Raw genomic sequence first — 21,093 nt, 5'->3', positions numbered from 1 at the left:
CAAGGAGGCTGCTTCAGATTCTGTCTCCCTATCTCTGCCTCTCCCCTGCCCTCACTCTGTCTCTCCAAAGATAAATAAGTGTTAAAAAAAATAATAAATTTTAAAAATCTGTTGCTTTTCTTTAGACTTTTTTTTTGAGAGAGAGAGCGCACCTGCACACACACATGAGAGGGAGTGGGGTGGGGGGGTGCAGAGGGAGAAAGAGAATCCCTAGCAGTTTCCGCGCTCAGCACACAGTCCCGTGCAGGCCTCTATCTCACAACGCTGTGATCCTGGGAACATGACCTGAACCAAAATCAAGAGTCAGACGTTTAACCGACTGAGCCATCCAGGCTCCCCTTCCTTCAGGCTTTTAAACTCAGTTTGCGAATCTCTTTTCGGTTTTTGTTTTGTTTCCTGTAAAAATTTCCTTAAGGTATAGTTCACGTGCCATACAATTCACACCCTTAAAGTGCGGTGGGCTCACAGAGCGGTGCATCCATCACTTCAGTCGATGTTAAAACTTCATCCTCTCAGGAACCCCCGTTCCCCTTACCCGGCATCTTGCAACCCCTCCTTATCATGCCCTCTGCAACCACACATCTGCTGTCTCTATGGTGTTACCTGTTCTGGACATTCCATGTGAGTAGAATCACACAGTCTAGAAGTCTAGAATCCAGAAGTCTGGCTTCTTTCACTCAGCATGTTTCCAAGATTCATCCACGTAGTAGCGTGTGTGAGAGCTTCACTCTTTTTTTTTTTTTTTTAACATTTTTTATTTATTTTTGGGACAGAGAGAGACAGAGCATGAACGGGGGAGGGGCAGAGAGAGAGGGAGACACAGAATCAGAAACAGGCTCCAGGCTCCGAGCCATCAGCCCAGAGCCTGACGCGGGGCTCGAACTCACGGACCGCGAGATCGTGACCTGGCTGAAGTCGGACGCTTAACCGACTGCGCCACCCAGGCCCCCCGCTTCACTCCTTTTTGATGGCTGGATACTATTCTGTTGTGTTTTCACACCACATTTTGATTATTTATTTACCCATCGATGCATATTTGGGTTGTTCCCACCTTTTGGCTATTGAGCATAATAGAAATGAACATTGACAGGCAAGTATACGTGTGAGTCCCTGCTTTCCATTATTTTGGGCACACACCTAGGAGTAGAATTGCAGGATCTGGCAATTCTATGGCTAAATTTTCAGGAAACACCAAACTGTTTGTTATAGCAGGTGCCCCATTTTACATTCCCTCCAGGAATATACCGCAGTTCAAATTTCAAATTTATCCATATACTCACTAACATTTGTTATTTCCCTTTTTTTTTTTTTTATGGTGATACTCATTCTATTGGGTCTGAAATGGTATTGCGTGCAGTTTGGGTTTTGCGTTTGCCTAACGACTAACGATGTTGAGCAACTTCATGTGCTCATTGACTATGTGCATATTTTTGAAGAAATGTCTATGCAGGTCCTTGGCCTGTTTTGTTTTGTTTAGAGAGAGAGAGAGAGTACGCTCACACGAGCAGGGGAGAGGGGCAGAGGGAGAGGGAGAGAATCTCAAGCAGGCTCTGCGCTGTCAGCACAGAGCCTGACACAGGGCTCGATCCCACAGTCCTGGGATCCTGACTTGAGCTGAAACCAAGAGTCTGATACTCAACCGACTGAGGCATCCAGGCCCCCCTATTTTTGTATCTTTATTTTTTATTTATTCTTTGCCTGTTTTTCATCAGTTATTTGCTTTTTGTTATTGAGTTGTAGGTTTTTGTATATTCTGCATATCAACCTTTCATCAGATATATGATTTGCAAATATTTTCCCATTCTGCAGACTAACTGTTCATTCTGTAGTGTTCTTCAATGCACAAAAGTTTTTAATTTTTATGAAGTCAAATGTATCTGTTTTTTCTTCTTTCCTTGTACTTTGGCGTCACATCCCAGAAATCATTGTCAGATTCAAGGAAGATTTCCCCCTATGTTTCTTCTAAGAGTTTCATAATTTTAGCTCTTACATTTAGGTCTTTGATCCGTGTTGAGTTAATTTTGCATATAGTGTGAGGTAGGGGTCTAATTTCATCTTCTGCATGTGGATATCCAGTTTTCTCAACACCATTTTTGAAAAGACTGCTTCCCTTTCCCCCATTGAATGGTCTCAGCACTCTGGTCAAAAACCAACTGACCATATATGCAAGGACTTTATTTCTGGAATCTCTGATCTATTGCTTTGGTCTGTATATCTGTCTTTATGAAGGTTCTACCGTGTTTTGTCTACTGTAGCTTTGTAGTAACTTTTGAAATTGGGAAATGCAAGTCCTCCAGCATTCTTCTCTCTCAAACTCTTTTGACTATTTGGGATCCCTTGAGACTCCATGTTAATTTTAGGATGGGAGCACCTGGGTGGCTTAGCTGGTTGAGCATCAGACTTCAGCTCTGATCATGACCTCACCATTCATGAGTTCGAGCCCTGCATTGGGCACGTTGCTATCAGCACTGAGTCCACTTGGGATGCTCCATCTCCCTCTCTCTGCCCCTCCCCTGCGCTCTCTCTCTCTCTCTCTCTCTCTCAAAAATAAATAAAAAGTTTTAAAAGTAATAATAATTTTAGGATGGATTTTTTTTTTAATGTTTATCTTTGAGACAGGGAGAGACAGAGCATGAACAGGGGAGGGTCAGAGAGAGGGAGACACAGAATATGAAGCAGGCTCCAGGCTCTGAGCTGTCAGCACAGAGCGCGACGCGGGGCTTAAACTCACGGACCGCGAGATCATGACCTGAGCCGAAGCCGGCCGCCTAACTGACTGAGCCACCCAGGCGCCCCTAGGATGGATTTTTCTATGCAGTGCAGTGGGATTGCACTGGCTCTGTAGTCTGCTTTGGTAATATTCTCATCTTAACAAAATTAAGTCTCCCCATCCATGTATTTTAATTTTCTGTCCTCTATTTAAATCTAGCAGGGTTTTGGTTTTGTTGGGGTTTTTTTTCTTTTCTTTTTCTCTTTCTTTCTTTTTTTTCTTTTTTTTTTTTTTTTTTTTAGATCTGGTAGGTTTTAGCAATAATTCTGGGAAGGTTAAATTTGTAATTTTTTTCTCAAAAAAAATTTTAATGTTTATTTATTTTTGAGAGAGAGAGAGACAGAGTGTGAGCAGTGGAGGGGCAGAGAGAGAGGGAGACACAGAATCTGAGGCAGGCTCCAGGCTCTGGGCTGTCCACACAGAGCCCGACAACCCACAAGCCATGAGATCATGACCTGAGCCAAAGCCGGACACTCAACTGACTGAGCCACCCAGGCGCCACTTTAAAAAATTGTTTTAATGTTTATTTTTTGGAGAGAAAGAGAGAGTAGTAGAGGGGCAGAGAGAGAGGGAGACACAGATTCCGAAGCAAGCTCCAGGCTCTGAACTGTCAGCACAGATCCCGACACAGGGCTCAAATTCACGAACTGGGACATCATGACCTGAGCCGAAGTCGGACGCTTAACCAACTGAGCCACCCACGCACCCTTAATTTGTAAATCCTAAATGCCTGAAATACTTTAACTGCTCTACAAATTTAATTTTAATTTATTTGTTAACCCTTCAGTTGTCTGACCAACACAATCTTTCCAAGCTTCAAAAGAAGCATGAATGAACATACAAATGCAGTGAACCAACACTTCTCTTGAATGTCCCCACACCACAAACTAAGACTGACCATGGCCAAAATCTCGGCCTGGCCTGGCCTGGCCTAGTGAAGACACACTGTCCCTGGACACAGTTGGGTTTGAGAGCCTATTCCCAGCTCCAAATTAGGAGTCTAGCATGGCCAGGTTAGAATACGGCCCCATATAGCTCCAGGGTAAAGCCACGTTTCTCCCTTTTCTGGCTTCCAGAAAGAAAGGCGACAAGGGGCAGAGTGGCTCCTCCCACCCAGACTCATGAGAATGCAGATTCCCCACCCACAGGAAATCTGACGCAACATGTAACCCCCTGGGGTGCCCAGGACCCTGATGAATCCATCTTCCTAATGTACATTCCCCTCCCCCTACAAGCGATGGTCTCACTAATACAAGGCGGCCATTCCACACCCTGCACAAAAACCCTAGGTCACACCAAGGCACAGAGGCACCCAAAATCTGGTCCATGCCTGCACCCACGTCACCTGCAGGTTCCAGCATGACACCTACCTTCCCTTGAGCTCAGCACAATTCTGTCTCCAAATTCTGCATTTCACATGCTAGACTGTGAAGTTAGCCACCGGGGAAGAAAACAAAAATTGGGGGGGCACCTGACTGGCTCAGTCGGTTGAGCGTCCGACGTCAGCTCAGGTCATGATCTTGAGGTTTGTGAGTTCAAGCCCCACCTCGGGCTCACTGCTGTCAGCCTGTCACCGAAGAGCCCACTTTGGATATTCTGTCCTTCTCGCTCTACCCCTCCGCCACTTGCACTCTCTCAAAAAGAAGTAAATGTTAAAAAAAAAAAAATTGGTCAGTGTTTGAAGGACAGCAAAGAAAAAACACAGGTTATGTTTAAATGTTTAGTTACACATTTTGAAGAAGAGAGAGGGAAAGGCAGAGAGAGAGAGGGAGAGAGAGAGAATCCCAATCGGGCTCTGTACTATCAGCACAGAGTCCGACTTGGAACTCCATCTCAGGAAAGGTGACATCATGACCTGAGCCCGAGAGTCAGACGCTCAACCAGCCGAGCCACCCAGGGGCCCCCGGGTTGTGTTTATTTCAGCAACTCTGCATCGGAGTTGCTTGGGCCTATCTACACAGGGTGCTGCAGTCTTCCACCGATGCCGGCCAGAGACTTGGCAGTTCTCGGGCATCCGGGGGTCGCCTGGAGCATCCCGAGGCCTCTCAGTCCCGCACCGGCAGCCCTTTCCCCGTGGAGGCCAGCACCAGTCACACGCTGCCTGCCCAACCCACAGCAGAGGCACTCCGCACAGCTGTGTGTTTAGCCATGTCCAGTCCCAGGGAAGCGCTGCCACGTCTGGGGAAAAGCACTGCTTCCTTGAGAACCACCTTTCACGATGCAGCGTTCCCAGAGTCACCGAAATGGACCGCGACACTTTCACCGGGGGACCCAGGGTGCGGGAGTGCGAGATGCTCACTGGATGGCTCCCGGACACTGCACTCCAGGCTCGCCGCACGGGGCGTTCTCTGCAGCCTGACTCCCGAGGGCATTGTCTGCAAGCTGGCACCGTGGCCGGGGCTTCGACTGCCTGCTCCATTATTCCACCAGATCATTGATTTGGGGGTCATGGGGCATAGGCGGGGCCCACTGATACCAGCCTCTGTTTTCCGCCTTTCGCTCGGAAGAACACGTTTGGCCAGAGGCACAGTTGTGCGGGATACGTCGGTGATGGGCGCTCACGAGTTAATGGACAGCGATGCGGGAGGAAGCACAGGGGACGAGGACGGCAAGTCTGAATCGGTACAAAAGGGTGTTGGCGATACCGCCCATCACAGACAGCATCTGCCGCGGAGATTGACGGCACCCCTGGGGCGGGGGCGTGCTGCTGGCCCCGGGGGTTGGTGAGAGAGCTCCATATGGCTGTGCTCAGAAACGGCCCCCACTTCAGCCCTCACGGAGCCCACAGAGCGGTTGTTCGGTCTCAGGACTCCTTTACGTTCTTTTTTTTTTTTTTTTTTTAATTTTTTTAATGTTGGTTTTTGAGAGAGAGACAGAGCGTGAGCAGGCAAGGGGCAGAGAGAGAGGGAGACACAGAATCCGAAGCAGGCTCCAGGCTCTGAGCTGTCAGCACAGAGCCCGACGCGGGGCTCGAACTCACAGACCGCGAGATCGTGACCTGAGCCGAAGTCGGCCGCTTAACCGACTGAGCCACCCAGGTGCCCCAAGACTCCTTCATATTCTTAAAGCTCGAGGACACCCTGGGGTGCCTGGGTGGCTCAGTTAAGCTTAAGCGTCCATTGACTTCGGCTCAGGTCATGATCTCATGGTTCAGTTCGGTGTCGAGTTCGAGCCCCACGTGGGCTCCAGCTCAGAGCCTGGAGCCTGCTTTGGATTCTGTGTCTCCCTCTCTCTCTGGTCCTCCCCTGCTCATGCTCTGTCTCTCTCTCTCTCTCTCAAAAAAATAAATAAACATTAAAAATTGAGGACTCCAAAGAGCTTTTGTTTCGGAGGTATTATATCTATCAATATCTACCACGTTGAAATTGAACTGAGAAATTCTTTAAATATTTACTTACTAATGTTATTTAACTATAGAAATAAGCTCACTACACATTACCACGAAGACAAATTTTTAATGAAAAATAACCGTGTTCAAAAAAATTAAGATGAGTGCCATAGATTTTTTTTGTTGTTGTTAGTTTGTTTTTAAAAGTAAAGTACAGCCAACATGAGGCTCAGACTTATGACCCTGAAATCAAGAGTCACATGCTCTAGCAACTGAGCCAGCCAGGAGCCCCAAGAGTAGCATACTTTACGTTTTTGCAAAATCTCTTTAATGTCAGGCTTCTCATATCTGCTTTTTTGGCCAAACTATTGCAGTATGTTTTTGGTTGAAGTATATGAGGAAAACCTGGCCTCACACAGATATGTAGCTGGAAAAGGGAAGAATATTTTAGAAACTTTTTCAGATCACCGTGGGTGTTCTTCTTTAATACCATATCAAAACTACACACAGTCACTTCTCGGTGGTTCATTGCAATTGGAATATGAAACCATCCCAATGAACTTTTTGTCCTCTGTCCCATGAGAACCCACTGGTGCATCCTACACAATGCAAGGAGCATCATATGTTGGTCATGTAGACAATATCAGTTCATTGAGTTACACCGGTCTTCCGAATGCTGACGCATGACATCGTACGACCTGAAAAAATCCCGTTCATTAATATCACCACCAATCTCATCCTAAAACTGAGTCTAAGGAAGCTGTCATTTCACAGCTGCGGGCACAGGTTTTCCCAAATCCTGTTTTTGTCTGAAAGCTAAATTTTATTATTGGCAACAAATGCTACCATTGTTTTTCTCGAAGCGACGGGCTCATTTTGTTCATTTTTAAGAAAATGCCTGCCAATTCAGGTCATGATGTCACGGTTCATGAGATCGAGCCCCGCGTCGGGCTCTGTACTGATGGCTTGGAGCCTGCTTGGGATTCTCTCTCTGCCCCTCCCATTCTATTCTCTCTCTCTCTCTCTAAATGTAAATAAACTTTAAAAAGTCTTTATAAAAAGAAAAGAAACAAGAAAATGCTCTGCCCAATGCCCGAGACCAAATACCTACAGTCTGTCCAGTAGGTGTTGTTCCAGGGAAAAGGCTTCTATAGCTTCAGCAGAAGCGCCTCATGTGTCCAAAAACGGACGTCCCGTTTTGCCACATAAAAGGTTAAAAAGACCCACACTCAAAGATAGAGATTTAAGAATATTAATGACGTTTACGACTTCGTTCTTAGGAAAACTGACCTTGTTGTGACTTGGGGTGTGCGGTGTTGGACGGTCAGGGCCGGGTCAGGACGCAGTCTCAGCTGGTGTGTGGCAGAGTGGGCAAACCCCTGGCCCACCGCGTCACCTGGACGTCAGCTCAGTGCAAAACGCAGGTGACCTCACGGGCCCCTGAAAGGGCCTTAGGGGCACCAGAAGAACCACTGTCTCAGTGCAGATCGTTTCTGCATTCAGGCCATGCCTGGAGCCTGAGATGGAAAGATTCGAACTTGCCATTATTTCCTTCTTGGGCCGTCTGTGCCCTGGGAGCGGCCCCCTTGCTCCAGTGCTTGCTCGTTGTCCCCCAGGCCTGGCCATCCGCGAGCTTCCTGCTCCAGCAGGCCGCGGACTGCCGGCTCCCCTCTGGTTCCCGCACAGCGCTCCAACTTTCTGCCTTAGATGGGCCTGAGGACAACTTCCAGATTCCTCTAAGGCTCTGTTGCTTGCAACCCACCTTCTCGGAGGGAACCCACGGGCCCATTCAAAGAGAAACCCGACGAATCAGAGGCGCCCTGGAAGGCTGAGCCTGGGGCAACGGGGAGAGGCAGACCAGGGCGGCTAGAGCAGGAAGAGGGACGCTGCAGGGGTAGGGGCCGGGGTGGGGATGCCAGCAGGCGGGAGAGCCAAGCCCTCCTCCTGCCTGCAGGCTCCTCGGCTGCCTCAGTGCCTGGAGCCCAGTGAGGCCTGATAGTCCCCAGGGGGACAGAAAGATGGAGCCCTGGCCCACACTGCGCTACCCACCCTGGTGCTATGGCAAGGGACAGAGACAGGGTCTGGGGACTGGGGACAGGAGCAAAGATGGCCTCTTCTGCTCTGCACGGGGAAGGCCCCCCAGGGATGGATCCAGAGACAGCCTACCGAGCACCGCGCCCCCCCCCCCCCCGCTCCCCCCCCCCCCATGGAGCAGCTCCGGGGAGGGACCCTGCACTTGCACTGCCAGAGTTCACCGGAGGGAGCAGCAGAGGCTGCCCACTACTGGGGAGGCTGCCCAGGGATGGCGCAAGAGAACAGTCTTCCAGAAGGAAGCAAGTCCGACACATTTGAGCCCGCACTCTCCTGAGGTGGGAGCGGGGGAGAGGTACACGGGGAGAAGCAGGGCCGGGAAGGCGGTGGGTAACCCCACCTCCAGTGGCCACACCAGGGGGTGGAGTGGAGGCGAACGTTCAAGAGTGAGTCTTTAGCCCCCAACGTGTGGATATGAAATACCGTCTCCCCCTCAGAGAAGCCAGGGCTCCCTGGCAGCTTCCAGGTCTGGGGCAGCCTCCGGGGTAAGCTGTTGGGGAAGGTCGTGGAGAGGACATTACCACCTGCACCCGTGAACTGGACCCTGGCAATCGAGGGCTCCTCACCCCTCCCCCGTCTTTGCCGCGTGCATCCCACTGCCTCCCCCCCCCTCGCTCCCTGAAGCTGCTCCAAGGATAGCGATGTGGGGTGGAGACCAACTGGATGGTCTATGTGACTGAAGCCGCTCAAGTCCTGAGTGTAAACTTTCAAGATTCTATCCTTAGTTTTTAAAAAATAATCTCTCGCCCAGCGTGGGCCTCCACCTCATGACCCTGAGATCAAGAGTGACGCACCCTACCGACTGCGCCAGCCGGGTGCCCCTAAACCTCTGAGATTCCCGCGGGCAGATGCAAAGATCCAGGAGCCTTGTGGCCGCCCCAGACAAGCCTCACGTGTAGGCTCCTTGGTTGTTAAACCTGCCACCTACCAACCTGGAGCGGCCTGGCCCTTTGGCATCTTCCTGCCCTCTGCCAATGGCGGCTGGTTTCGGATTACAACTGAAAGGCTCTGGAGGGGCTCGAGAACAAACAGTCCCCCAAAGGTGTCCGCATCAAATCCCTGGAATTTGTAAACATGACCTTATTTAGAAAAAGCATCTTGGGGCACCTGGGTGCCTCAGTCAGTTGAGCTCCGAAGAAGTCGACTCAGGTCATGGTCTTGGGGTTTCTGAGTTCAAGCTCCGCTTCAGGCTCTGTGCACACAGCTCAGAGCCTGGAGCCTGGATTGTGTGTGTGTGTGTGTCTCTCTCTCTGCCCCTCCCGCGCTCTGACTCTGTCTCTGTCTCCCTCTTTCTCAAAAGTAAATAAACATAAAAAAAAAAAAAAAAAAAAAGGAAAAGCATCTTGCAGCCCCTGGGGGACTCAGTCGGTTGAACGTCCAGCTCTTAACTTTGGCTCAGGTCATGATCTCATGGTTCTTGGGTTCGAGCCCCAAACTGGGCTTTGTGCTGACAGTGCAGAGCCTGCTTCGGATTCTCTCTCTTCCTCTCTCTGCCGCCCCCCCACTTGTACACTCATGCATGCTCTCCCTCTCTCAAAATAAACTTAAAAAAAGAAAAGAAAAAGCATCTTGTGCATGTGATGAAGTTAGGGATATTGAGATGAGGGATGATCTTGGGTTACCTGGATGGGCCTGGTGCCATGACTGGGTCTCATAAGAGAGAGGCAGAAGGTACAGGTAAATGGAGAAGGCATGAGAAGACAGAGCAGAGGTGGAGTCACAAGCCGGGGGGTGCAGGCAGCCCCCCGAGGCCAGAAGAGGCAAGGATGGTTCCTCCCTGGAGCCCGTGGAGGGAGCACAACTCTGCCCAACACTGTGATCTCAGGCTTCTGGCTTCCAGAACTCGAGAGTATAAATTTTTGCTTTAAGCCAACAAATTTGTGGTAATTTGTTACAAAAACACAGGAAATTACCACAGTCTGGGTGTCTTATCACCAGACAGCAGGACACCCACCAGAGACTGTTGTGGCCACGTCAGAAGGACCTGGGAGCCATCTGGAAGCTGTACCCCAGCCCTGGCCGAGGGGAGTCTGAGTACCAGCGAGGGTGATAAAATCAAGGAACCAAAGCACAAATATGCTGAAATCTACATGTTCTTTTTTTTTTTTTTTAATATTTTTAAAATGTTTACTTACTTATTTTTGAGAGAGAGAGACAGATCGCAAGCAGGGGAGGAAGCTTCTCTTTAAGCAGTGTTCCCTCAGATGACCGAGGAGGCCGGGGGCCAGGACATCATAGCTCCGCCCTCTAATGGGTTAGGGCTGCTAGGTGGACCTGAACAGAGTGGCTTCAACACCACAAAAGACAGCCTGTGGCCCCTGGGAAAGAATATGCCACTGCCTCTAAAGCACCCTTGCCCCCACAAGCCAAGTCTTAATCTGATTAAGCCTCCATGTGCAAGTAGTAGGAAATACCGGAGAAATGTTAATAAATACCATGGGGATGCAATTAGCAAAATCTCAACAGAAGGAAATTCCTTGATCCACTTTTGTCCAAGAAATAAGTTGCTAGAGGGGCGCCTGGGGGGCTCAGTCGGTGGAGGGTCCGACTTCGGCTCAGGTCGTGGTCTCACGGCTCGGTTCGTGAGTTCGAGCCCCGCCTTGGGCTCTGTGCTGACAGCTTAGAGCCTGGAGCCTGCTTTGGAGTCTGTCTCTCTACCCCTCACCTGCTCACGCTCTGTCTCTCTTTCAAAAATAAACAAACACTGAAAGAAATGTAAAGAAATAAGCTGCTAGAAGGTAGAGGGGAATCCGGTGCTAAACTGCAGTGCTGAGGGCCACACACTTGGGGTTCGCCAACCCCAGGCGAGGGCTGCACCGTGGGGCACGGGAAGGCCCTGGGGTGCTATCTGTGGCTTGAGCTCACCGCGCTTACCCTGCACACGGTCCATGAGGTTTTATGCCGTCTGCTCTCCTAGCTATCAAGTGTTCTGCTTTGTCTTGTTTTTCAGGACTTGTTTTGAGAATGTGAGCAGGGGCAGGGCAACCCCAGGTGCCGATGCCAGAGCTGGGAAGATGCGTGTGGTGGCAGGAGTGGACACGCATGTCCAAGAGGCTACTGTGGCCACAACAGACCCCCGCCTCAGTGAAGGTCAGACTCATAAGCTGCTTCAAGGTCTTTATTGCCACTGGGCAGAGTGGCCACCAGGACGGGGAGTGTTGACCGCAGATGTGCACGTGGAGGCCCCCCAACCGTGGCTGTCACCCCAGGGCACCTGACCAGGCCTGGGCAGGGTGGGCAGGCCGGTCACCAGCTCAGCACGCCAGGGCAGTACTTGTCGATGAGCCCCTGGTAGTAGGGCCGCAGCTCGTCCACATCCGGCAGACCTGGACACTTGGTGTAGAGGTCAAACTTGCTGCAACAGGGGAGGGGCAGTGCCTCGTGAGGAAGCCCCCCACATCCCCCCGCGCCCCCACCCTCCAGTCCCCTCCACCCAGCCCTGCACAGCAATGGCCGTACTTGAACTCCTGCACCCAGGGAAGCATGGCCAGGTCCTGCTCACTGCACAGCTGCCGGTAGTCGCCACCCGTGTGCCAAGGGTAGAAGGAGTGGAATCGGATCATGTAGAAGGCCTGAGGGCAGAAGGGAGTCACACCCAGCCGGGCAGGGCCAGGCTGGCCGAACTGAGCCAGGCTAAACTGGGCTGGGCTGGGCTGGGCTGGGCTGAACTGGGCTGGGCTGGGCTGGGCGTTCTTGGTTTAGCCCCTCCCCCCACCTACCTCCGGTGGGAGAGAGAATTTGTTGAACTTCATCATCTGGTACATGTACTCTGTGGGAGACAAGGTGTCACCCCAAAGCACCCAGAGCCATGGCCCCCACCATGGTCCCCATCTTCCCCACTGCCCGGCTCTAACTGGCCTCACCATCATGGCCCCAGGACATGAGGACGTTCTCTAGCCCACAGTGGGGCTGGTACATGCCGAACTCTGTGCTGCAGGGAAAGATAGAAGGTGAGGGGCTGAGGTGCACTGTGGGGAAGAGGAAGACCAGTCGCCAGGGAGGAGCACCTGTATCGAGGATCCTGGAGGTCGGGGTTGTCCTGGAAGGTGGAGTCACAGAAAACCACAGAGGCCTGGGGACGGCAGCCAACTGGGAAGGTGTCTCCAACAACCGCCCACTGGGGACAGGCAAGCACAGTGGGTGTGACTGCCCTGCCCACGTGGGGGGTTTCCAGGGCCCAGATCCCTGAACCCAGGCTGCCCCAGCCCCAAGCTGCTGCACCCCTCCACCTCTGGCCTTACCTGGGGCTCCCCTGCCAGAACCAGGACCTTCCCCAGGTCATGCAGCAGCCCCACGAGGTGGAACCAGTCTGGGAGGGAGAGGGACAGGGCAGGCTAGTGGGCAGAGGAGAAGGCTTGGAACTGAGGGGTGAAGTCAGGAAAGGGCGAAGACCCCCATCTGGCCCTGCACTGCAGCCCACCACGGGAAGGGGACACACCCTTGTCAGGGTGGGCTTTCCGGATGCCCTCAGCAGTCTGGAAGGCATGGAAGGAATTGGGGAAGTCCACGTCTGGGTCCGACTCGTCCACCAGCCCGTCCAGCATGGCCACAGCCTCCAGCACAGTCATTTTCTTGTAGGAGAAGCCCCCAAACTGGGTGTGCTAGGCCAGGAAGGGGATGTCAGCACGGCCATGGTATTGGCGGGATCAGGGCCCGATCCCTCTCCATCCATTCGGCCTGGGGGCGGGGGTGGGGGGGTGGGGGGGAGGGGACAGCCCCACCCTTGGACTTGCAGCAGAGAGCTGCCAAGTACCTTCTTCCTGACGAAGTCCACGGTCTGCTGCGTGTGCATAAGCTTGTAGGTGGCAAAGACACGGTCCAGCAGCGGGCCAGACTGCAAGCCAGAAGGTCAGCCGGGAGGCTCCCATCCCTGCCCTTCACACCCGTGGGGCCCACTGCTCTGGTCTCCCAGGCTTGGCCCCACAAGTGTGAATGGGAGCTGCCCAAAGGCAGCCCCTGAGCTGTGCAAAAGGGGACAATGCTGCGCTCCCCAGGAAAAGATGGGGCTGAGGTGGGGTTGGGCTCGGGGCAGGGCGGGAGGAGGGTGGCAAGCGGTGGGGTCCTTACGGTGTAGTTTCGGAAGCTGCCCTTGTCTTTGGCTGCCTCTGGGTCCACATCGGGCCGGTAGACCAGGGAAGGGTCTGGGCCCTGGTTGGGTGGAGGATGAAACCCATTTCGCCTTGATGCCAGTTCCATGAGGAAGTCAGGACGTCCCCACGGGGCACCAGAGCCTAAAAGGTGGGCAGCAGGGCACAGCCCCTCCCAAGCACAATGACAGTCTGAGGCGACCTCGCTCCGATTTCCTTATCTGCAAAGTGGATGTCAGCAGGACTCCTGCTTCCCCGGGTGAGGCCCGGGTGCCCGGGATGCTGCGTAGGAGCACATGGCACCCGGCATCTCCTTCTCAAGATCTGGGTCTGCAGGGAGCCTGGGGTGGGGCTGCTGACCCTTGCCCCAGCTAGACCACAGGAGGAGGACAGGAAGGAGGGAGCCCTTTGACCGGGACCAGCGGGCTGGTGGGAACCAGCTTGGAGAGGGCGGGGGTCTGCGGCTCCACGAGGGACAACCAGCCGCTGGGTGATCAGTCAGTGGGGCCACATGTGCACTGGGTCTGGAGTACTCACCACAGCCACCTTCATCTTGAGGGAGCAGAGTTGGCAGGTGGGTCAGAGTCCCACGGGCCGTGTGCCCCTATATATGCCCACAGGTTACATAAGTGACCGGACACCACCCAGCCCCTTGGCCTTGGCCCTCGGTAATGAGTGACCATCCACCCTCCTCCTGGCCTCAGAAGTTAATGTGTCAGCACGGGAGCAGCTCCCAGAGGCCCCGGCCCCGGCCCCGGCCCCCTCTTCCTGATTTCAGCCTTTCTGGGCAACTGACCTGATTAGGACTTGGAGGCCTGACGTCCGCTCCAGCTCCAACACCGGCCTCCTGCTCTTCCTCCAAGGGCCTTAAACACCTCCCTTCCCACAGTAGGCCCCTCCCAACAGGTGGTGCAGACCCCAGACCCCACCCATCAGCCTCAGGCACCTGGGATTATGAGAAGGGCAGGGTTTATAGGAAAAGTTATCCTGACGCTTGCTAAGTGAGAGTGAAAGACTTTATTCGTGACTATTGCAATAGGGGAGACAGAATCCAACAAAGACAGCAGGGGGTTGACTGCCAATAAGCAGAGTGGGGGTCAATGGACAGAAGATTGCTAAGGGGAGCCACAGAGGTTGGGGGATCCTTGCTAAAGGCAGGCCAGGTGATCAGATCTCAGGGGCAGGGGACACTTGTTAATACTGGGTGAGGCCCAGTGGAGCAGCCTGGCTAAAGTTTGGTCAAGACGGGGGTGGTGGTGATCTTTGTCTGGCTTTTGAGGTGAGGGGCTCCATCTGGAGTCAGGGTAGAGATGAATTCAGCTAGCACTCATCAGGCATGGACCAGGTCAGGCAGACATCGCCAGGACCCAACTGATCAATATGCCTGCCTGGGAGCTGACAGGTTCTCCAAGTAGGAGGCAGACACCGCAAAACCAATCATTGTCTCATACTGGAAAGGCCGGTGCACTTGAGAAAGATGGGGGGTGGGGGTGGGGGGGATGCTGAGTATGGTCGGGTCATCTGGGGGCAGAGAGAGAAAGGACAGGGGACGAAGGCGTCAGTCTACACCCCCTCCTCGGGCGTGTGGGTCTCAGCACCCACTCAGCTTCAGAGACAAGACGTTTGGGTGGGGTGTGCTGCTCTTACGATGATGGTCTCCTCCTGCCAGTGCTGAGAATAGACGGGGAGAGTGCTGGGGCCCCCCATTTGAAATGGCAAAGTGTCCATTTCACTGTCTCCTTCCACTATGGTGTCAGTTGGGAGGGGGTATTCACTAATGCTTCTCTCACATGCTCAGCAAGCATTTGCTGAAGGAATGGAGGGAGGGTCCAGGGAGGTGGCTGGAGCCATCACCCCAAAAGCAGGTGGCGGCTTGGACTAGAAAAAGGAGCAAATGACCAGCCAACAGGATTTGCGTGAGGGAGACAGAGGAGAAGGCTGGCGGGAGTCGGGTGAGCTTGGCATCAGGGAGCATCATGTAGGTGGCCCAGACACGGCCTGGAGCTCAGGGGCCAGGTGGATGCCAGGTGCAATGCTGTGACCACATGGCCCGGCACAGGGATGCCTTGACGTCAACAGTCCATCCTGCTTCCAGGAAAATGAACCCCAAACTGCCGCAGGTCCTCAACAAGGGCATGGATTTCTGGGGGGCTGGCAGCTCTGACCAGTGAGGAAGGGGCAATGTGGGGGTGTCCTTGGCAGAGGAACAGCTTGTACAGAGGACCAGACAACACACAGGCCCAGTATGGGAAGCCTGGGGCGGCCGGGGGCGGGGCGGTCTTGGCCAAGTGGAGCTCCTAACTCTCCCAATTTGACCCTCCTAGACCCCTTCTCTTCTCTCCCCAGTCTTCCTGGCCCTGCGACCCCTGCCTGCTCTGATGACACCCTTCAGGGACCACAGGCATATGGCTCTGAGGCCTGGCCCACTGGCCTCTTCCACCCCTACTCACGCTGGTTCCAGCCTCTCTTAGCTGCTTTGGGAGTAGGGGTGGGGGGGCTTCCCCGGCCATACTCATGCCTCCTGTGGACTCCACCCTCGGCTCCCCTGGGAGCCTTGCAATCCTCAGACCTAGGCTTCCTCCAGGCAGCCTGCCCTGATCTGCTTCCCACATGCAATTCAGGGCACGGACCAGCCTGAACTGTCTCCACAGGGCCTAATGGTGTCCTGGAAACGCTCCCACCCTGAGGGGTGGGAATGGGGGGGCAGGGCATCTGAGGGGTTCTGTGGGAGGGCACTGTGGTGACAGTAGGCACTTCCCCGACCTCTGTGGCTGCAGTTTCTGCTTCTAGAGACGGGATAATGATAGCACTCCCCTCACAGGGTGGCTGAGAAGGGGACGAGAGCAAATGTTGACAGAGTAAGTGCCATTATGAGTGTATGCCAAGTAATGGAAACTTCCTTTCTGAACCTTGGGTCATGTCCTGATGGCATGGGGGTGTCAGTAATGAGGGACTAGCAAAGGCTCAGGTATCACAGCATGTAAAGGCCCTACCCGGGGTGGACATACACCCGGAACTGGCTGAAGACCTTGTTCTAAGCCTTTAAGGACAATCCACTTTCCCCAACTCTAGGCAAGCCTGCTCCAGCCTCCTGCTGTCCACTAGTTTGCCCCAGTAAATCCCAGAGCAGGGCAGGGTGGGGCCGGGGAGATTGTATAGCCTGTGGCGCCCCCACCCTTGTTGGACTACCCCACCCCACCTGAGGTGGAATGGTTCTGACTGGGCCTATCTGGGCTGGAGATCTTGCCCCACCCAGCCCCACCCCGCCCAGAGGGATGGAAGGGGCGTCTGCTCAGCCCCAGTGTGGTTCCTGAATCTCTAGGCCTTTTCCCAGGCTCCCTGCTATCCAGCTGGAGGGCAGAGGCAGGGGTGTGTGGGGGGTGGGGGGGGGGGGGGAGGTCTCCACTTTGACATGGCCTGTCCTCTCTCACTCAGGCTCTGGGGATGGGGACCACAGGGGGTCCTCCTTCCTGCTGCCCTCCCAGTCTCCAGGGCACAGGGAATGGAAAGGCTGGGCACCTGGGACAGGCCAAGTGCGCGTGCCCAAAGCCTGGGCCTAATCTGATGACTCCAGACCACCGGGGAAGGGGCCACACTGGCCCACCTTGTGCTGGCCCAGCGTGGCCCTGGGTATCCTGCCCCACATCCTTGGGCTGCCCCTCCCCTCTGAAGCCCCTTTCATGAGTCCAGACTCTGCCTGCAGACCTGCTGGGGTCGACCCATGTGCACGGCCTTCCTTGTCCAAAGCCGGTCAAGGTTGCTTACTACAGGACCAGGTGGGTGTGGGGTGGGGTGAGAGTTGCCTTGGGGGCCTGCACACTGTTATGGCTATTGGTGTTTGTAGGAAGTCCGCGGGGCTGGGTGGGGGCAGGGGGGCCCAGATGCAGCTCTGGGACTGGGTTGGGGGGTGGCATCCTGGCCGGGACAGACAGAGGTCTGTCCTGCTCCATCTCAGCCGTAGCTGTGGGGGCTGCTGGGGTCCACGGGGGCTGAGTCCCGTGGGCCGGCTGACCCAACCAGCTGCCATAGGCGGTGGCCGAGGTTGTGCACCTGGCAGGTGCCCAGCACACAGCCCACCCTCAGGAGCTGGGCTCGGGACCTGCGGGGGCCCAGGTGTCGGTGGGGGCCACCTCGGAGAGGGTGACCCATGGCGGGGGCTCGGTTGGCGCTCCTCTGTGGCTGGAGGGCCTGGTGTAGCTTCCAGACCACAGGCTGAACGGCAGGGTGTCCCGGCTTCAGGCCACCGGAAGGGGCCCAGGCTGGGGGCTCCCTGCAAGGGGGTTGGGGGAAATAAACCTGATGGCCAAACCTTTTAGGGACCCTCCAAAAGCACCCAATTTCCCCTCCACACAGGCCTGGGGTCACTGGCAGGGGAAGCCCAGTTTCCCCAACAGTCTGGAGCACTGCCAGGGGAAGCCCGCAGCCCCCACGTCATTATCCAGCAGGCCAGGGGAAGCCCACCGGCCCTTGTGAGCTCTGGGCTTGGGTCCTGGCTCTCAGCCATCTCAGTAGCCCAGGCCACGTGTCCATTTACCTGGGCAAAGGGCACCCCTGGACTCTGTGGGTCACCGTGCTCACGACCCGAGTGACCCCCCCCAGCCCTCCCCTGGGGGTGGAGGAAGGTGGGCAATCCTGGGGATCCCTCCAGCCTCCCCTCTCCTAGCCAACCTCTCTTCGAAGTGGTTCCTCTACTCATAGGGGAGGGGAGTGCCCTGGGAGGGAGGCCAAGAAAGAGGGGTCCCTTGCCCTGCTCAGGATTTGCTGAAGGCCCATTTGCTGGCTTCTCACTTAGGGGGCAAGGCTTAGTGGCAGGGGGGGGTTTCCCCACTGCAGGAAGAGTCCGGGGTGGGGGGGTCCAGGGCAGGGGAGATCGAGGGGGGCCTCCCCAGGGATTCTGGTTTCCTTCCCCGTAGGCCCCGAGGTTTGGGCTGGTGTGAACCCCACTCACCTAGGTGGGGCAGGCCATTGGCTCCCGCCCAGGCCGCGGGACAGTGTGCCTGGGAGCAGCAGGCAGAGCAGGCTGATGCAACCGAATGTGACCGGCAGGGGCCGGGCCATGGGGGCGGGGCTGGAAGGAGTGTGAGCCAGGTAGCTGTGGGGGGGCAGTCCTCACCGCCAGCCACCCCTAAGCCCGGCACATTGGCAAGCCCCGGTGATGAGGGGTGCAGGCGTGGACACAGCCAAGCTTGTACCTGTGTCTGTCGGCGAGAGGGTCTCAGGCGAGAAGCGGGCCGGTGGGTTGCTGTCTGTCGGCTGGGCAGAGAGCACCTGGCAGGTGGAGGGCCTCCTCAGCCAGTTTGCCGTCTGTGGGTCCTGCTGGAGACCTGGCCTCCGCATCACCAGATCTAAATAGTCTTTCCAGGAGGAGGCGGAGCCGGATGCCCCAGCGGGGCGGGAGCCCTGCCGGCTGTCCTGCTCCCCACTCCTGCCTAGCCTGACAGGGGCCCCATCCCACTGGGAAGTGCTCAGCGACTGGCCAGGGACCCCAGCGGCCACCAGCCTCATCTCTGGTGCCTTCTGGTGGGGGACACTGTCCTGGAGCCCGGCAGTCTTCTAGGAGTGGGCGTTAGGGGTGCAGTCAGCCAGCCACCCACCACCTCCTGGTCCCGAGTGTCGGCTCCTCAGATGTCTGCCCTGATGAGTGGCCTGGGAGCCTGGCCAGAATCAGGGCTGGAGAACTCAGGCTAGATATTCAGTTCCTCACAAAGGTGATTTGGAGACCCTTCCTCAAGATCCCCTCACAGCTGTGTTCTGAAAAATCTCTACCCTCTTTTTCCACACTACCGAAGTACTGAACGGTTTTTGTAAGAAGTTTAAGTAAGTACAACGTGGGACCCTTGCATCGCCATCCACTATGGATTCTTCTGGGTGGGCACCCCATTCCTGACTTTCTCTTATGTATGCTGGTATATTTAGCTAGGGCCAGGTGGTAGTGTGTGTGTATTACGCACGCACATGTGAGTGAAAATATATGTAAACAGAGAGACCTCCATTCTTTTTTTTTTTTAATGTTTTATTTATTTTTGAGAAAGCATGAGCAGGGGGAGACACAGAAACTGAAGCAGGCTCCAGGCCCCGAGCTGTCAGCACAGAACCTGACGTGGGGCTCGAACTCACAAACTGTGAGATCATGACCTGAGCTGAAGTCAGACGCTTAACCAACTGAGCCACCCAGGCACCCCGAGACCTCCCTTCTTTCCTACGGTTGGCCCTACTCCAATACGTAGGTGCTCTGTAACTACTTAACTGATTTTTATTAATGAGCAATCAGGCCATTTCCAGTCTTTCCAAGAGTAAGAGCCCTTCTGTTGTGAGCTCACAAAAGTGTCTGTAAAGGATACTTTCCTAGAAGTGGAAATTCTGGTTGCAGGCGAACCTGTGTTTGCGCGGACAGACGTTGCCAACTTCCTCTCCACGACGCCTGTGCCAGTCCGCTGTCAACCGGTAATGGATTCGACGTTCGCAGGTCTTGGTGTCTTTGTCAATCTGAGAAGGGATAATCACCCCATCATCCCCACCCCAGATGTTTCTTTGATCATCTGAGCATCTCTGTGTCCGTCACATTTCCTCTTCTGTCTTGGCTGCCCCGGTCCAGCTCCCTCTGTAAAGTCATCACGGATGACCTGGTCACTCTCTGTTCCTCCTGCTGTGCACACCATGGGAGCTCAATAAACATTTGCTGGATGAATAAATGAACAAGTGTTGGACACATGCCATATTAAAGAGCTTGGTTCACGTCCTGAGGAAGGTAGGGAGGCATCAGCAGTTATTCTGGTTTCTATTTGTTTATTTATTTTTACCAGCTGGGGGAGGAGAGTGATGCCATCATATTTATCTTAGAAAAATGCTGCATAGCAGGAGGGGTGTGTGGGGCAGAGCAGCCGGGTCAGAGAGAAAGGAGTGTCACTGGAGGGCAGGTGAGGAGCGTCAACCGTTCCGTTTGCTGATGCAGGAGCCCCTAGAGAGAGGGTAGGGGTTGGCTCCCTGAGGTCATCCTGGCAGAGGTGTCCGGCTGCCGTCTGGCCTCATGGGTCTGGGCTGAAGAGAGGGCAGACCTGGAACACAGTTCTGGGGTCTCATAGATGGCAAGGCTCTGGGAGGTGAGAGGTAAGGTGAGCTCTGTCCACAGAGAGTGAAGAGAGGGGACAGAAGCCGCATGCCAGCTCTGGAGGAACAGCCGGGGAAGGGGTGGGCAGAGGCCCCCAGGGCGGCGGCTCTGCAGCGGCTTCTCCTCTTGCCAGCCCCTCCCCCCAATCTGTCTGGCACACTGATTCCAGGGCCATCTTTCCAAAACTCAAAGGTGATCACATCACTCACCCTTCCGATAAAGAAAAGTTAAATCAAACTTCTTTGTCTCCACAAGGTTTTTAATCTGGGAAAGTGGAGGGAGACCTCAGTGAAGTTCACAGGCCATGGCTCGCTACATTCCTGGGCCTGGGGTTCTACCTCCCCAAACCCCACAGGTGGATGGCGTGTCCTCTGGCCCTCAAGTCTCAGTCTACCTGCTTATTTTGCCCCTGTCCCTCCCGACTGGATGAGAGGCCCCCTCCACGATCCCACAGACCCCTCTATAGCACACCTCATGGTACTTATTGTCTGTAACTGTCCACGTGCCCTCCAAGGAGAAACCGAAGGGCTTCTTTCAGTAATCCTCCATTGCAGGAGCTGCTCACCTGTGAAAATTTGCAAGAAGACCAGAGGCTTCCCTGGTGAGCAGAGACTGGGCCACAGGAGGCATGTGGTGCTGGTGAATGTTGTAAGAACTCTCTAATGAAGAAATCTGTGTGGGGCAAGAAAAGCTAGGGTGCAAGCTGGGT

The 21,093-nt window shown here is 54.5% G+C and overlaps 2 protein-coding genes across 2 annotated transcripts; both read right to left on the bottom strand.

Annotated features, from left to right (window-relative positions):
* Positions 1-11,289: 11,289 nt before the first annotated feature.
* On the bottom strand, positions 11,290-13,932 carry MIOX (myo-inositol oxygenase). Its single transcript, XM_019447318.2, has 10 exons — positions 13,814-13,932; positions 13,257-13,337; positions 12,943-13,023; positions 12,628-12,790; positions 12,431-12,498; positions 12,197-12,306; positions 12,053-12,120; positions 11,909-11,958; positions 11,649-11,761; positions 11,290-11,544 (listed from the first exon to the last, which is right to left on the bottom strand). The coding sequence occupies exons 1-10, from the start codon at positions 13,826-13,828 to the stop codon at positions 11,436-11,438; spliced, it is 858 nt and encodes a 285-aa protein (XP_019302863.1). The 5' UTR covers positions 13,829-13,932; the 3' UTR covers positions 11,290-11,435.
* A 2,715-nt stretch (positions 13,933-16,647) lies between these two features.
* ADM2 (adrenomedullin 2) lies at positions 16,648-18,620 on the bottom strand. The gene is made up of 3 exons (XM_019447317.2): positions 18,469-18,620; positions 18,225-18,344; positions 16,648-17,546 (listed from the first exon to the last, which is right to left on the bottom strand). The coding sequence occupies exons 2-3, from the start codon at positions 18,332-18,334 to the stop codon at positions 17,228-17,230; spliced, it is 429 nt and encodes a 142-aa protein (XP_019302862.2). The 5' UTR covers positions 18,335-18,344; positions 18,469-18,620; the 3' UTR covers positions 16,648-17,227.
* Between the last annotated feature and the right edge of the window lie 2,473 nt (positions 18,621-21,093).

This window comes from Panthera pardus, unplaced genomic scaffold (assembly GCF_024362965.1).
Source record: "Panthera pardus isolate Hobbes unplaced genomic scaffold, ASM2436296v1 HiC_scaffold_6, whole genome shotgun sequence".
Classification (NCBI taxonomy): Eukaryota; Metazoa; Chordata; class Mammalia; order Carnivora; family Felidae; genus Panthera; species Panthera pardus.
This window is presented reverse-complemented; position numbering and strand designations above follow the sequence as displayed.